Genomic DNA, 16,152 nt, shown 5'->3' with positions numbered 1-16,152 from the left:
TTCTGTTAACATGCTTGGATACAGCACTCTGTGAACAGCCAGCTTCTTTGACAATGAATGTTTGTGGCTTACCCTCCTTGTGAAGGGTGTCAAGGATTGTCTTCTGGACAACTGTCAGATCAGCAGTTTTCCCCATGATTGTGTAGCCTAGTGAACCAAACCGAGAGACCATTTTGAAGGCTCAGGAAACCTTTGCAGGTGTTTTGAGTTGATTAGCTGATTGGCATGTCACCATATTCTTATTTGTTGAGATAGTGAATTGGTGGGGTTTTGTTAAATGTGAGCCAAAATCATCACAATTAAGAAAAAACAAAGACTTAAACTACTTCAGTCTATGCACACTGAATTTAATACACAAGTTTCACAATTTGAGTTGAATTACTGAAATGAACTTTTCCATGACATTCTAATTTATTGAGATGCACCTGTTTTAGCAGGTAGAAATTGTGAGTAAACATAATTGTAAAATTTGACATCCTTAATCCAGTAACTTAAAAACAACTGGAAAAGACATGGGTCGTTTGAATATTGTTGTACACAATGGCGGGCCCTAAAGTCAACCCACCCCCCACCCGCCCAAACCACACACACAAACAAACAAGTTTAGTTTTAGTACATTTTAGTTTGATGTAATGATTAATTGCAATGACTCCTGAGACTTCACCTTCCTATACAGTACATGCCAAAAGAGGAAGGCCAAAAATATCACATTCAGTTATGTAGTCCTGACATTCCCATCTGTTAAGAGTCATGTTGTTGTTATCTCCCTTCATACGATATGCCACTTTCCCACATTTGTTCTGTCTGTTCAGTCTTCTGTTTAGGAGGATGATTCAGTAACTGAGCAGTAACTTGCCTCTTTTTTTGGCAAAATGATTTTCCAGTGCTTGGTCATTAAGTGAAATTGTTTCCACCAGGGTGAACCTTACGATTAAAACCTGCACTGTCATTATAGATTCTTCTAAATGTTCAATATCAAGCGACCGGCTTCATTTCTGAGGATCTGTGGAACATGACAAAGCCAAAGAACTAAATATGTGCGTGCCTTCTAACACTAAGATTTCAAAGGATATTGTTTTATTCAAGAGATATGATTGAAATATTTAGGCAGAATATTCTGTGTTTGATCTGAGATTTGATCTGAGCATTATGTGCCACAATTCCGGCGTTCCTTTTCAGCAATGCAGCTTTGATCACAGCTAATGAATTGTTGTGCACTGGAGCTCACGATTTAAATGCAACAATGCACTTACTCATAAAAGCCTTTTCTTTGTGCAATACACTATGAAGCAATCAAGCAAAACTAATAATGCCAATTGTAGTGAGCTTCCACCTTGTAATGAAAGGCACTAAAAGAAAGACAGTTAAGATAAAAGCATGTACATAACGACAAAGTGACCACAGATAGAGAAGAATATCTATTTATATTTTAATTAAGAGGTTGGAAATTTTGTCAACCTGTGCCTCTAATTAAGACAAAGACAATGAGGTGAATGTAGACAGAGAAAGGGGTCAGCCATAAATGATTTAATTAAATTAGATTTCATTTACACAGCACTTTGTTTGCACAAAGACTATCATAAGGTGCTGATAAGCATGCAGAACAATTTTTTTTCTACACCATAAATAAATTAATTACAAATAGACCTTCTGGTTCATCATGTAAGAAGGAACCAGTTCGCCAGTCGAAAGATCTCCTATGGTGAATTACTCAGGTAACCTGTGCAATACGCAAAATGTGAGGTCCTGATTGTTGTTTTTAGATCTTCAAGTATAGCACTTCTGTACTCAAGAGGTCCTGGCATACGTGCATGAATGTGTTTTTCAGCATTTCAAAAATAAAGTGCTGACCTAAGTGATCGCGAGGTGTTTAGGCCATATAGCATCACTGAAGCAGTAATGTCCGTGACAGAGATTGCACAAGGGGAAGGTGATATCAGCTGCTGTGGGCTCTGCTTCAACAGCTTACACTGGATTAAAGTGAAGAATAATTCCCCCAAACAAGGACATTCATACTCACCCTCATGTTCTAAACCTGTATGAAGTTTTGAAGAATATCTTTGATCTTCATTTTCCATTCAGTTATATAGTTAATATGGAATACAGTTCAAAAATTTAATACAGAAAAAATTTTCAAAAAAAAAATTAACAAAAATCTCAAAAAAAAAAATTAACAGAAGTCTCACACTCACCAAGAAAAAAAATACAGTATTATTGAAGAAAATAGTTGCATCTATTCCAATATAACAAAAATCATTTTATTCCTGTGATAGGAAAGCTGAATTTTCAGCATCATTAGTCTTCAGTGTCACATAATCCTTCAGAAATTATTCTAACATGCTGATTAGCTGTTCTTATTATTATCAATGCAGAAAACATTGTTCAAAAAAGGTTCAAAAGAACAGCATTTATTCAAATTTAAGATTTCATAACAAATCAAAGGTGTTTATTGACACTTTTGATTAATATGTCCTTTCTGATTAAAAGCTTGAAAACTCCTCTGTCCATTCTTTGTTAGTATGGAAAACAAACGAGTGATTAGTTCAAATTCACAAAAATGTATCCTTTCATTGGATAATAAGAATTTAAAATGGGGGGAAATATCATGAAATAAATGTTTTTCTCTAATACACATTGGCCACAATTAATGGCCCCCTTTTATTCAATACTTTTTGAAACCTCCATTTGCCAGTTTAACAGGTCTAAATTTCCTCCTATAATGGCTGATGAGGTAAGAGAACACCTGACAAGAGATCAGAGACCATTCCTTCATCCAGAATCACTCCAGACCCTTTAGATTCCCAGCTCCATGTTTGTGCTTCTCCTCTTCAGTTCACTCCTCTCATTTTCCGTAGGGTTCAGGTCAGAGGACTGGAATGGCTATAGCAGAAGCTTGCTTTTGAGCTCAATGACCCATTTCTGTGTTGTTTTTGAGGTTTGTGTTTGGGTTATTGTAAGATCCAAACATGGCCCATTATAAGATTTCTAACAGAGTCAGTCACTTACTGATTTTTTATCTGTTGGAATTTGATAGAATCCATGATGCCATGTATCTAAACAAGATGTCCAGGACCTCCAGCAGAAATATAGGCCCACAACATCAAAAATACAGCAGTATATTTAATTGTACACATGGGTTACATTTTTTCTCTGTGTTCACCAAACCCATCTTGAGTGTTAGCTGCTAAAAAGCTCATTTTTTAGTTTCATCTGATCATAGAAGACATTCCCATTCAAAGTTCCAGTCATGGCTGATAACTGAATATGCTTTAGTTTGTTTTTGAATGAGCTAGGAGAATTTTTCTTGTAACCCTCCCAAACAACATGTGTTAATGTAGGTTCTGTTTGACAATTTTTTTTAAAGGTTTTCTGAACCAGAGACTCAACGATTTACTGCAATTCTCCAGCTGTGACCCTTGGAGAGTCTTTAGCTACTCAAACTCTCCTTCTCACCGCAAATTAGGACGATATAGACACACATCCTCTTCCAGGCAGTTTCGTAACATTTTCTGTTGATTGGAAATTCTTAATTATTGCCCTGATGGTGGAAATGGGAATTTTCACTGCTCTAGCTCTTTTCTCAAAGCCACTTCACCAATTTGTGAAGCTCAATTATCTTTTGCTGCACATCAGAAATATATTCTTTGGTTTTTCTCATTGTGATTGATGACTAAGGGAATTTGGGCTTTGTTTTCCCTCCTCTTTATATTTCTGTGAAACAGGAAGCCAGAGCTGGATGATTTCATGTTTATAATCATGCTGGAGTGTTCGAAATTGTGAATATGAATGGGAATATACTTCAGAGATATTTTACTCATGAGAATTTATAGGTGTGCCAATAATTGTGACCAACGAGTATTTGAGAAAAACATTCATTTCATAATGATAAGTCTCTGGTCATCATGCTGAGAGTTAACTACATGTGAATGTTTACACATCTTTAGTTCTCATGGCCAGGTGCAGCATAAACCATTTGGATTGCTTTTATCTTTGGGGAGTAGGTTTGCTGAAGCTTACAGTCGGGGGTTGATTTCCCATATTGTCTTTAGATGTTTTGTTTAAGTGGTCACTTCTGAGGTTGTTAGGTCGACACCTTTAAAGACTGCCCAATGAATGCCTATAAAATAAATTGTATGCCTGCCTTATTCAGACTTTTGATGACTGCAGCGCCACAAAGCACATTCTCAATAAAGAATCCTACTGACGATACCCAAGGGTCTCCTGGTTTTCGCTTCTGAGTTTCCAACAAGTGCAAACAAAGTTTAACATTATTAATCTGGCAAACCTTGAATCCACTACAAGAATGACATGATGTTCTGAATATTCAGCCTAATTCAACTGACAGATGGCTTTTCAAGTCAAGCTTCAAAATAATTCCCTGAACTGACAAAAACTGAATTAAACTGTTTTAATGTAGATTAACATCATATTGAAATTACATAAATGTATCAAAAATGGCCGTAATAAATGTGCCATAACCCTGAAGACTGATCATAGCTCATGGGATTCTTTTGAAATCCATGGCGGTTTTATGTTTTAGTTAAGTGAGCAGACCACATGTTATGTGAGTACGTGTTGCAGTCAGAGATGTAAAAAAAAAAAACTTTTATTGAATACCTCCTGGCAGCTACTGTATATATCTCCAAGCAGCGAGAAAAAGACCTTTTCATTTTTTTTTCCCTTTATGTGTGTCAGTCTGATCATACATGAAATACACATGTATAAGTTATAATCAGTCACACTCTGCATAGTCTAATATTCCGGCTACTGTATAGTGATTCTGCAAGGCCTGCTAATTTGCTGGTATTTGCTGGTAACAATTTCATTGCATCAGCTTTAATAAGGGTAAGGGTAACTAATAGCATAAATCTGCATATAAACTCATATTTAATGAGCCAATGAAGTTAGACACCCTGAGTCAATGGTACATTGACTACACACCCATGAGTAAACAATAAAATCACTGAGTTCTTCATATAGCATAATTGCATCTTTTAGCTAATGGAGGCCAGTCATAAAGTGATATAATTACATTAAAAACATTTTACACATAAGACCCAAAATCAAAAAACAGAACCATCAGTCACAAAGCATCACAACAGCCAAACAGCATTTACTCTGAATTTAAGGCATTGCAGGGTAGTGCTAACAGTGTTATGCAGCTTCCTATTCATTCCTCCTTGTAATGTACTGTCTTCAGTACAGTGAGAGAGGATGAATTCATTACAGCTCCTGTATCGATCTGACAGGCACCAGCTAAGCCAACTGGAAGAAAACTCTCTCCAAAAGCCCATAAACACACCTTTACCTAAAAGCTCTTCAAGGGAGTTCAGAGTAAGATGATGGATTGACAGACAGATGGACAGTCAGAACGAGGATCAAGCAGACAGGTGGATGTACATACAGATGTGAATGGATAGACAGACGAACCAGTGGAAGGATGGATGAACGGATGGTAGGGATAAACAGATGCTTGGAAGGATGGACAATTTAACAGATGGATAGATGTGCACAGAGACAGACAATGCATGGATAGACAAGTACATGGATGGATGGACAAAAGAACAGCAAGGCAGACAAATGAATGGATATGCACGGATAGACAGCCAACCAATGGATGGATGGACAGATGGATAGAGGAATGGATAGACAGATGGATGGATTGATGTATGTGCCTAAATAGACAGATAACCCATGGATGGATGGATGTGATAACATGGATGAATGAATGAATGAATGAATGAATGGATGGATGGATGGATGGATGGACGATCAAACAAACAGCAAGACGGACATATTGATGGATATAGGCAGATAAATGGATGGATGGATGCACACAAATGGACAGACAACCCATGGATGGACAGATAAATGGATGGATGGAAGCAGTGTTAATTTTGGCAGGCATTTTTGATTTAGTCTTAGTCTTTATCTTGAGATGAAAATGCTTGATAGTCTTAGTCACATTTTAGTCATTTGAGTCTTTCATAGTTTTAGTCTAGTTTTAGTCGACGAAAAGTCATTGCATTTTTGTCAACTTTTAGTCATTACTTTTAGTCAATAGTTTTAGCCAAACTATAGTTACCACAATTTATTTTGGTAGCTATTTTTATATGTAGTCTTTAATCTATTATTTAATCTTATCTAAAATAATAATTAATTCTTCTCTCTTTAGACCAAATCAATTAAGCTTATGAGAAATTTGAATCAAGGACTGAATTTGGAAAAACTTGAATAAATTATGACAATTTTCCATTTTTGGGTGAAACTATCCCTTTAAAAAAACAGTAGTGAAAAGCAGCAGCAACTATATAATATATATATATATATATATATATATATATATATATATATATATAAAATAATATATATTTGAAAAAAAGAAGCACAGTAAGACAAATACAATAGAGATACAAATTAAACTCATTTTTCACATACAGTAGGTTTTACTTAACGTATACATTTATTTAACATCTTTTGTTGGTTAACATTAATGACAGATAGGTTTTTAATTTGGAATGCAGATGGAAGGCATGCATGAAATACTGACACAAGTTCAGTTTTCACCCACCTGTTCACGTTCACTTAATTCATAACCTACTGTATTTACGCGTGTGTGTATTTGAGCGCTGAGAACTGATCGTGCGCTGTATATGAGAACTGATGAAGTGGAGCATGCACGCGCGTGAGAGAGAACACTTCTATCAGCATGATTCCACCTATCCCACCTTCACTAACTTTAAGTTAATCGACAACGAATTGTGACTCCCGGGAAAAACGGGACTTCTGGTTACCTTAACCTTACCCCTTCGGGTGCTGAGGCCATTGTTTCAGATCACTAGTTTGCGTTTCATTAGCCTATCCATCCACTGCAGCTGCTATAATGACTAGATATGCAAATGCCCCTTATCCGATCGCAATCCAATGACAGGGATGCACATTTTGAAGGACAATAACCTATAGGATGCATTTTGAATGTCCGGTAGTCCTCAAATAACATTATAGTCCAATATCGTCTAGTTAACGAAGACGCGGCATAAATTTCATCATAATTTCGTAATCAGATATTTTAGTCAGAAAAAATGTTTGTTAACGAATATTTTTCGTCGTCGTCTTCCTTAACGAAATTAACACTGTCATAATCGTTAACGAAATTAACACCGGATGGAAGTACACAGATTCACATAAAACCCAAGAATAGATGGACCTATGGATCCATGAATGGAAAAATGGCTGGATTGATGGGCAGAAAGATGAATGGGTTGACAGGCATACAGACAAATGGATGAACAGACAACGAAATGGATGCATGGATGGATAGACAGTCAGGCAGAAGGATAGCCAGCCAGACAAATGGATGGATGAACAGGGTAACATCTTCCATCATTTAAATTTCATCATCCCTTACACCAAGGCACTCATGAAATAACCAGCCATCCAGTAACTTCCTCAAGGGGGAAAAACAGTCAAACATCTGACACTTCAATCTGTTTTAACTGTGAAAAGACACTAGTCAATGTCATCAGACAACCTAGACACAAACAGAGATAAAACTCAAACTTTCCCAGAATGACTACTTTCAGAGAGAGGATCGACTCAGCATTTAAACCAGTACAACACAAACTGATTAGAATGATGCATACGCTTTCATCCTGCCACTGGGTCGATGCTTCTGATTGGCTGAGATTGGTGAAAACGCTGGTCTGGCAGGAAAACTCTTCTCTTAAAGAGTCAAGAAACAGCACTGCAGCAGTAAACCGCTTACATCCACATTCCTACACGCAAACACATGATTGATTCACACAGTGGAACATGCAAGAAGGAGACAAAACAATACATTATAAGAGAGTGAAAAGAAAGAAAATGTCACAAACTTCACAGCTGAAATCATCAACAGCACTCATCCAAGAAAAAGCAATGATACATCAGACTCATATTCATACACTTTCCCTCAGTGAGGGAGGGACAGTAAACACATTTGTGGCCTCCACGCATGCTGGCAGATGGAGAAGGTGGGTGAGCTGGGCCTGAGTGGGTGATGGCCTAAAGACTCAGCACAGAACAGGAAACTGAAGCTGCCCGATGATTAGTCTCTGGTACATCACTATGCACCATGTGCAGTACAATATCATTACGGGACAACCAGATGGACAGTTCAGGCCACGTCTGTATACGAAACCAAAATGACTATGCCTTCTTGAGCAGTATAGAGGTGAAAAATGACAATTCCGTCATCATTTATTCATGATTATTTCTTATGTGGAGCACACACAAAAAAAGATACTTTGAAGAATGTTGGTGACCAAACCATTTTGATGACCACAGATTTCCACTATTCGGGGAAAAAAAATGAAAGATCCCTCAAAGTATCTTCCTATATGTTCCACAGAAGCAAGAAGTCATACAGGTTTGGAATGACATGGTGGTGAGTATGATAGTATGATTTAAGATGGCAGAAGTAACATTCTTGGGAGAACTAACCCTTAAGACAGGTCTAAATTTGGCAAAACATACTGTTCCTTCGCTGCCTAACCCACAATCCTTTGTTTGCTTGTAGTTAAAATAATAAAAATGTCATCTGATAAAGTGGTTGAAAGAGGTAAAAGAAATTTAAAACATCTATTTTTTTTTTTCAAATCTTTTCAGCACATCATTCCATTTACTCTTAAATATAAAGGTTCCAGCAGCAATGCCATAGCAGAGCCATTTTAGATTCCCCAAAATAACCTCTCAGTGAACAAGTTTTAAACCATTTTTTCTTAGTGTGACACACACACACACACATTTTCTACTATGAAGAATCTTTAGTGGAACAGAAAGTTTCTGTGGATATTAAAGATTCCTTGTGGAACCATAGATGCCAATAAGGAACCTTTATTTTTAAGAGTGTATCTGCTTTGAAATAATAATTTAGCTTATTTGAATTTGTTTTAAATCATTAGACATGACCACATTGTGCCCTGAAAGCAGATAAGAACCAGATTTCTTAAATGGTGTCTTAATACAAAAACGTTGTCTGTTAATGCACTGACTGGGCAGTGAAACAGCAAAGCAGCTGCCTTTGGTTCTGGACGCAGCCTAGAAGTCTGAAACCAAATGGTCTTAAATTGGCTACATATGTTACCTTGCCATGAAATTCAAAGGACTTTGGGTGGATCTATCTGTATTCTGTTTAGCTTGCAGTGTGTTGGCTAACATTATAAATATTGGGCTCCACATATTGAAATGATATTGTCATACAAGTACTAACATGTTGAAACCATAAAAAAAAAAATTTTCTGGCATCCACAGTATAAACATAAGCCAAAAGTGTAATAAATTGTGAAAGACTGATGCAAAAAAAGGTCTTTGTACCTCCAGATGGTTTATGAAATAAGAAATTATGGTAAACAGGAAAGCACAGAATTGGGAAAAGGAAGACAAAGTGTCATGATTAGTTATGATATAGATTTCTGACCTATGATTGTAGCTTCCACTTGTGCACTGAACATAATTTTTCTAAAACAACACAGGCATGGAGACAGAAAGGGGTGAGGGTGGGGAATGAGGGAGTGGAAAGGTAATTGAGAGAAAGCTTGTAAACAAACACAAAGTCTGAGGATGGAGGGTGAAAATTTATTTCACGTCTCTAGGCCCCACCAAGCTGTCGATAGAGATCAAAGCCTGCTGGGTGAGATGGTTGTGCATTCAGGGTCTCAGCTGTAGTACAGTGGGGGTTAAATGTTGTCTACTGACTCACAATTGCTTTAAAGGTATAGTTCACCCAAAAATTATATTTATTTACCATCAGGTCAAAAGGAGATATTTTGAGATATATTTGTCTGTTCAATGAAAGTCAGTGGGGTAGTCATTCTACAAAATATCTTCTTTGGTGCTCTGCAGAAAACAGCGCATTAGTGCTTGCCAAGTGCCCACTTTTTCAGCAGTGCTGTTTATTTTTCTTTTTTTTTTCTTTATTTCTTTCATTTATTAAAAAAAAAAATCTAAATTATAGCATTATAAAATCAAATGTATGCATGTATGTATGTGTGTGTGTGTGTGTGTGTGTGTGTGTGTGTGTGTGTGTGTGTGTGTATGTAATATATATATATACCACTAAACCAACCAGCTATGAGGTCAATCATAACATTACAAACTTTTATTTGTGGCAAAGCAAATTTGAAATTCAGACAAAAAGATACAAGACTGTGTAGTTACTGACTGTAATGAAGGAAAGAACTACAAATACATGAAGCACTGCAAATGGCATAAATTAAAAATGATGGTGAAATATAAAAAGAATTATTTAAAGTTGTTGACTATGCCGATAGAAATAATATATTTTAAGTCCATGGCAAAATATGCATATATACCGTATACACAAGTATTAAAGTATTTTGATAGCACAGAGAGCCAGATTCATTAGATCATTTGTGGTGCTTCATGGCAGTGGGTGGAGTTTTTTTTGGTGTGCTCTGATCACAGCGACTCTTGATTAACAACCTCAGCTTACAACAGGTCTGACTTACAACCGAAACTTTCATGGTTTATCAGATATTGTTAAAAATCAATTTCTACTTCAGAAACCTGGATGTTGTGCTCTGTAATGAAAGTTTTACAGGTGTACTATCCCTTTAACATCTCTTAAAGGTACAGCGCCTAATTTGTGAAATATCAGCGGCACCAAACAGAAATGCAAAAATGCTAACTGTTTCCAACTGGTTTCCTATTCAAGGAAGAAGTCCTGCCCTATATCTATGCCATTGGATGAGACAGTGTAGGAAAAAAAAATTAAAAAGAATGACCACTTTTAGTACTGAACTGTCTATCGCAGAAAATCAACTCTTCAGTCCCTGTGCCAAAGGTCATGAGCCCTTGGTCTGCTGTCAGGATGCAGAGGTTTTCCTCGTGGCTCTCAAAAAACATCCACAACGGTGCAGTGTACTATTACCATTACCGAAGCCATAACCTGTAATTCTTCATTTTTTTATAATTAATATATGAAGTTCCATCCTGTTTTGACCCGTCAGCTTACCTGATGATGACATACATGACCAAGCAGTTTCCCACCAGCCCCACCACACAGACGATCATGTAGACCACTGCTATAGTGATCTTGACACCCCTTGGGAAGAAGTTGTCAGTCCCGTTCTGGAACAAGGACTCGTTGTAAAGATGGAAGTGTCTGGGGTCAGCAAAGCCGGTGGAATCATCTGGGAATTCCATGAATACAGCTATTGCAAAGAAAGAAAGAAAGAAAGAAAGAAAGAAAGAAAGAAAGAAAGAAAGAAAGGAATGCTGAATGAGGCACACTTGCTTGCTGTCTCTCTCACATCTTCTATGATTAACAAGTTTTCAATTTTCTTTTTCACATTTTTGTGTTTAAAATAAATAAGTTTGCACTTTTACGGTGTCATTGTTATTGTGTAATTATACATCTAATACTTAGTAAATTTAATTAAAAACATGTATCTATGTATCTATGGTTGCATGTAATCATGCTTGATTACTATAATACATACATGCAGCAAGGACTCTAGTGTTACCAAAAGTAATACACAAATAAATAAACTTACGTACAAAATGATCTAGATTGTTTCCTAATCTAGTTTTCATTGTATATAACAAATATTGTTGGCTCTTTGGAATTGGTTTTGTTCCTCTTTTGTAAATTTGGATACAAGTGTCTTCTAAATGTATAAATGGAAACAAAAAAATACACATTAAAGCAATATTGTTTAAAAATATTATTAATATTTGAAAAAAAAGTTTGTTCACCAAATTTAAGTTAGTCTGGTGTAACCAATATGCAGGCAGCCATTTTGCTGTCATGTGACATAATAACAACCCACTCTCAAGGTTTAGACCATATTAAAAAAAAAAAAAAAAAAAAAAAAAAAGTTGTTAGTTCAGGTCACATGAAGTAACTCTTTATATTCATGAATCAAAAACAATAGGATTTTTTTTTTTTTTTACGTGTTTGGAAAAATGTTTACTTCAAAACAAACAAGAACACAAAGATAACATTATTAAGAACTTGAAATGTGCAGGCAACGTGTGTTTTATATTGTACATGTTTAAAGATGTTCCGTTTGTATCTCAGACAACATTCATTGCCCCAAATGGATTTAGCTACAGTTGATGGTGTCCATGTGATATGCGAGACGCATAGCGAACCTCTACTGTACTGTCAACAGTTTGCGCATGAAATACAGCACACTGTTTGGCTATACAGAAAGCAACCCAAACATGCCAAATTCCCGGTAACGTTCACACCAGTCCAAACAAGAGTCCAAACACCGGTCCAATCATTTAAATCACATCGCTTTAGTAGGGTTCAAATAGAGCAGCACATACCGCTGTTTGAAGAAATCCCGTGTGATCGCTTATGCGTCCGGGTCCTGCAAGCACGCGAGGAATTCTAGTTTCCGCTATTCTTTCTGTTTTAAGCAATCTCAGAGCTCTGTTTCCAACAGCACACAGATATTCACATCACTGTGTATCTCACATTATTTTTATGTTTTCTGTGCGAGCGCAGTGGGAGGGGGAGGTGCGCTAAAGCACTTGCTTGTTGTTGCGAATCTTCAGCAGCGACTTACATCTCCACTAGGTAGGTATCTTTCAGCCTCTCTCTCCCTCTCTCCTGGCACGCGCTAACTCAAAAGCTGATTACGCAGCGGTGGGGCGCGCGCATGCAGTGGTCAGTGGCACGCGCGCGCGTCTGAACAGGTGTCTTGTGGTGGAGAAGAGACACTGTAACTCTATGTTTTACAATATTGTAAATGTTGTATTTAATATATATATATATATATATATATATATATATATATATATATATATATATATATATATATATATATATATGATTTGAGCTTTGTGATATGGTGCATTATCCTGCTGGAAGAAGCCATCAGAAGATGGGAACACTGTAGTCATAAAGGGATGGAGATGGTCAGAAACAATACTCAAGTAGGCTGTGGCATTTAAACCATGCTCAATTGGTACTAAGGGGGCCCAAAGTGTGCAAAGAAAATATCCCCCACACCATTACACCACCAGCAGCAGCCTGAACCATTGAGACAAGGCAGGATGGATTCATGCTTTCATGCTCTTTATACTAAATTCTGACCCTACCATCTGAACGTCGCAGCAGAAATCAGACTCATCAGACCAGGCAATGTTTTTCCAATCTTCTATTGTCCAATTTTGGTGAGCCTGTGTGAATTGTAGCCTCAGTTTCCTGTTCTTAGCTGACAGGAGCGGCATATATAATATATATATATATATATATATATATATATATATCAGCTATATATAACGTAGTTAATTCAGTTAATTCATATTATATATATATTTTAGTATATTTAAAAATATATATATGTATATTCTATAACTGAACTAAAATGAAAAATAAATAATTTAATAAATACATGGAGTAACCTTGAGAAAAACTTGATAAACATGGCTCAGTAAATATACTATAAGGTATAAAACATTTTTTATACCTTAAAACATATTTGGAAAAACAACACTGCCATATAGATAACATTATTAAAAATCTATAATGCATGTTTTATTTTATTTAATGTAATAATGATAATAATAATAATAATAATAATAATAATAATAATAATAATAAAGGGAATATTTTATTTATATTTTTATATTTATATTTTCACATAGTTTTAATTGAAGTAATAAAGTGTCTAAACAAATCTATATATACAGTACGTTTCCACTATATATAAATAATAATGACAAAAACATACACAACAAAATTACTTAAAATTACTAAAACTAAAATTATTATTCACTATAAGAAAAAAAATAGATAATAGAAAAAATTAAATAAAAATAAAAATAGAAATATAAAATCTAATACAATCTAATTTCAAAATATTAACAAAGACTACAATAACATATCAATGATACTGAAATAACTTTATAATTTATGATAATGTTTTTTTTTTTTTTTTTGGAAGTTATGTACAGTTATGGCTGCTTTGTGATGCATTTTATGTTGTTTAATTTATGTTTACTGCATTGGTATAATTTAATATGTTCCTTGTACCCCCTGCTTGCTTATCAGTACATTTCACAGTACAAGCAATGTTTAAATGAGACGACCACAGGCATCATGTGGTTCTGGACCCCTTCTGGCAAGCACAGCTTCCAATTTTTACTATAAATTTAACGAAGTACAATGCAGGATAAGAAAATGATGTGGTAAAGAAAAAAAGGAAAATAAAATGCTGAAACCTTAAGATAAATGCTGACCGTTTGCAGCACCTTAAATATACACTTTGACTTGAAGGTATCTTCAAATACAATTTAACCTAAAATACTGATGCTGACAAACAATGTCACTGAAAACAATGTCACTTGTCACACTTTTACATGACATAGACTTGAAATATGATGCACCTCTCTGATCTCATGCTTTTGTATTCATTTGTCTATCAAGAATCTTTTGCTATAATTGCAACAGATTTCAATTGCAAAGTGCAATAGATTTAATGGATATTAATGCTGTTTGAACTATTTGGAGGATGCGGCCGATTTTGCATGCAGATTTGTTTCCTCAGTCGTGTGACAGAATTGAGAAGTGCACGAATGCTTTCTCAGCTGAATGTCAGTGAGGCATGTTGTGTATGCTGCCCTTAAATATTTCAGCACTGAGAACTTTAATTTGAGTATAAATGGGAGTGTTGGCTACAGGGGGAGCTCATGCTCAGGTATCAACACACTGGTGATAAATCACAGCTCCGTTACTTTGACAACATGTCACAATCATCAGTCACATAAGCCTTGGCTGATTCTTGTTTTTTTGAAGCCTGAAAGAAGCATGCGTTGGTGGCTTAGAGTACTTGGTGCATTAATGTGGTCTCATTAACATTTTGCTCCATGAATTTTATGCTTTCCTAAGCAGTTTCTTTCACTCTGGGCCTAGTTGAGTTAAAGATTATGCAAAATGCTATATATTAATAGACAGTGTTGAAATGTTACAATTTAACGTGCTTTATTCCTACACTGCAAACCTGTTTACTACATAACTGTCAGGATGATCACTGTCCTTGGTGCTGAAACCTAGAAAAGGAAATCAGACAAGCTCTCAGTTATTCACAATCCACTTAACAAAAGACAAAGGATAAAACTATAGCAATAGACTGTAATATAGGGAAGACAGTGCAAAATGTCAGTTAAGGTTTATAACTACAAGATTTTTATCCAAATGTTTCATCTAGCAGTAGATGTTGTGTAAATGTATGTTGTTACAAATAGTAAATGTATGTTGGTTACAAATAGTTAGCTTGAAATTGATCTCATACTGTACATTTTTTGTTGTTGTTCATTTTGTCAATAGTTCACCCAAAAATGAAAATTTGCTAAAAGTATAATCACCCTTAGGCCATCCAATATGTTGATGAGTTTGTTTCTACATCAGAACAGAACTGGAGAAATTAATCACTACAGTCACTCACTCACTAATAAATCTTCTGCAGTGAATGGGTGCCGTCAGAATGAGAGTCCAAACAGCTGATAAAAACATCACAATAATGCACAAGTAATCCACATGACTCTAGTCCATTAATTAATGTCTTGTAAAGTGAAAAGCTGTGCATTTGTAAGAAAAAAAATCCATCAAGATGTTTTAGCTTTAAGTCATCGCTTCTGGCCAAAATATGAGTCCATAATCCACAATAACTCTTCATTCGGTTGAAAAGTCCATCTCCTGTTGTCTTCTCACATCAACATCCACCAACATAATTGTTCAGAACTGTTTTGGGCTGTTTTTGCTTGTAAACAATGCTTGATCTCTGCATATTTCTCTCCTGATTCAGACTAGGCATCTTTTTCCCTGGAGAAACAGTACTATAATTAGAGGACTTGTGTGAAGTATTTGTTTCTTACAAACACATAGCTTTTCCTTTCACAAGATGTGATCTGATGGACTGGAGTGGTGTGGATTATTTGTGGATTATTGTGATGTTTTTATCAGCTGTTTGGACACTAAACCTGATGGCACCCATTCACTGCAGAGGATCCATTGGTGAACAAGTGATGTAATGATAAATTTCTCCAAATCTGTTCCGATGAGCAAGCGAACTTACCTACAGTACATCTTGGATGGCCAATTGGATGGTAAATCTTCAGCAAAATTAAAATTTTCAC

General features: G+C 35.8%; 1 protein-coding gene across 1 annotated transcript in view; it reads right to left on the bottom strand.

The window, feature by feature from the left end:
• Positions 1–12,644, bottom strand: part of LOC109045539 (delta-type opioid receptor-like) — a 35,949-nt gene extending 23,305 nt beyond the window's left edge. The window contains exons 1-2 of the mRNA XM_042753788.1: positions 12,337–12,644; positions 11,015–11,213 (exon numbers count right to left, since the gene is read on the bottom strand). Coding sequence (XP_042609722.1) covers positions 11,015–11,205 — 191 coding nt within the window. The 5' untranslated portion in view covers positions 11,206–11,213; positions 12,337–12,644. The remainder of the gene's footprint in view (positions 1–11,014; positions 11,214–12,336) is intronic.
• Between the last annotated feature and the right edge of the window lie 3,508 nt (positions 12,645–16,152).

This window comes from Cyprinus carpio, unplaced genomic scaffold (genome assembly GCF_018340385.1).
Source record: "Cyprinus carpio isolate SPL01 unplaced genomic scaffold, ASM1834038v1 S000000006, whole genome shotgun sequence".
NCBI classification, from domain to species: Eukaryota; Metazoa; Chordata; class Actinopteri; order Cypriniformes; family Cyprinidae; genus Cyprinus; species Cyprinus carpio.
The sequence above is the reverse complement of the archived record's forward strand: the minus strand, read 5'-3'. Positions and strand labels throughout refer to the sequence as shown.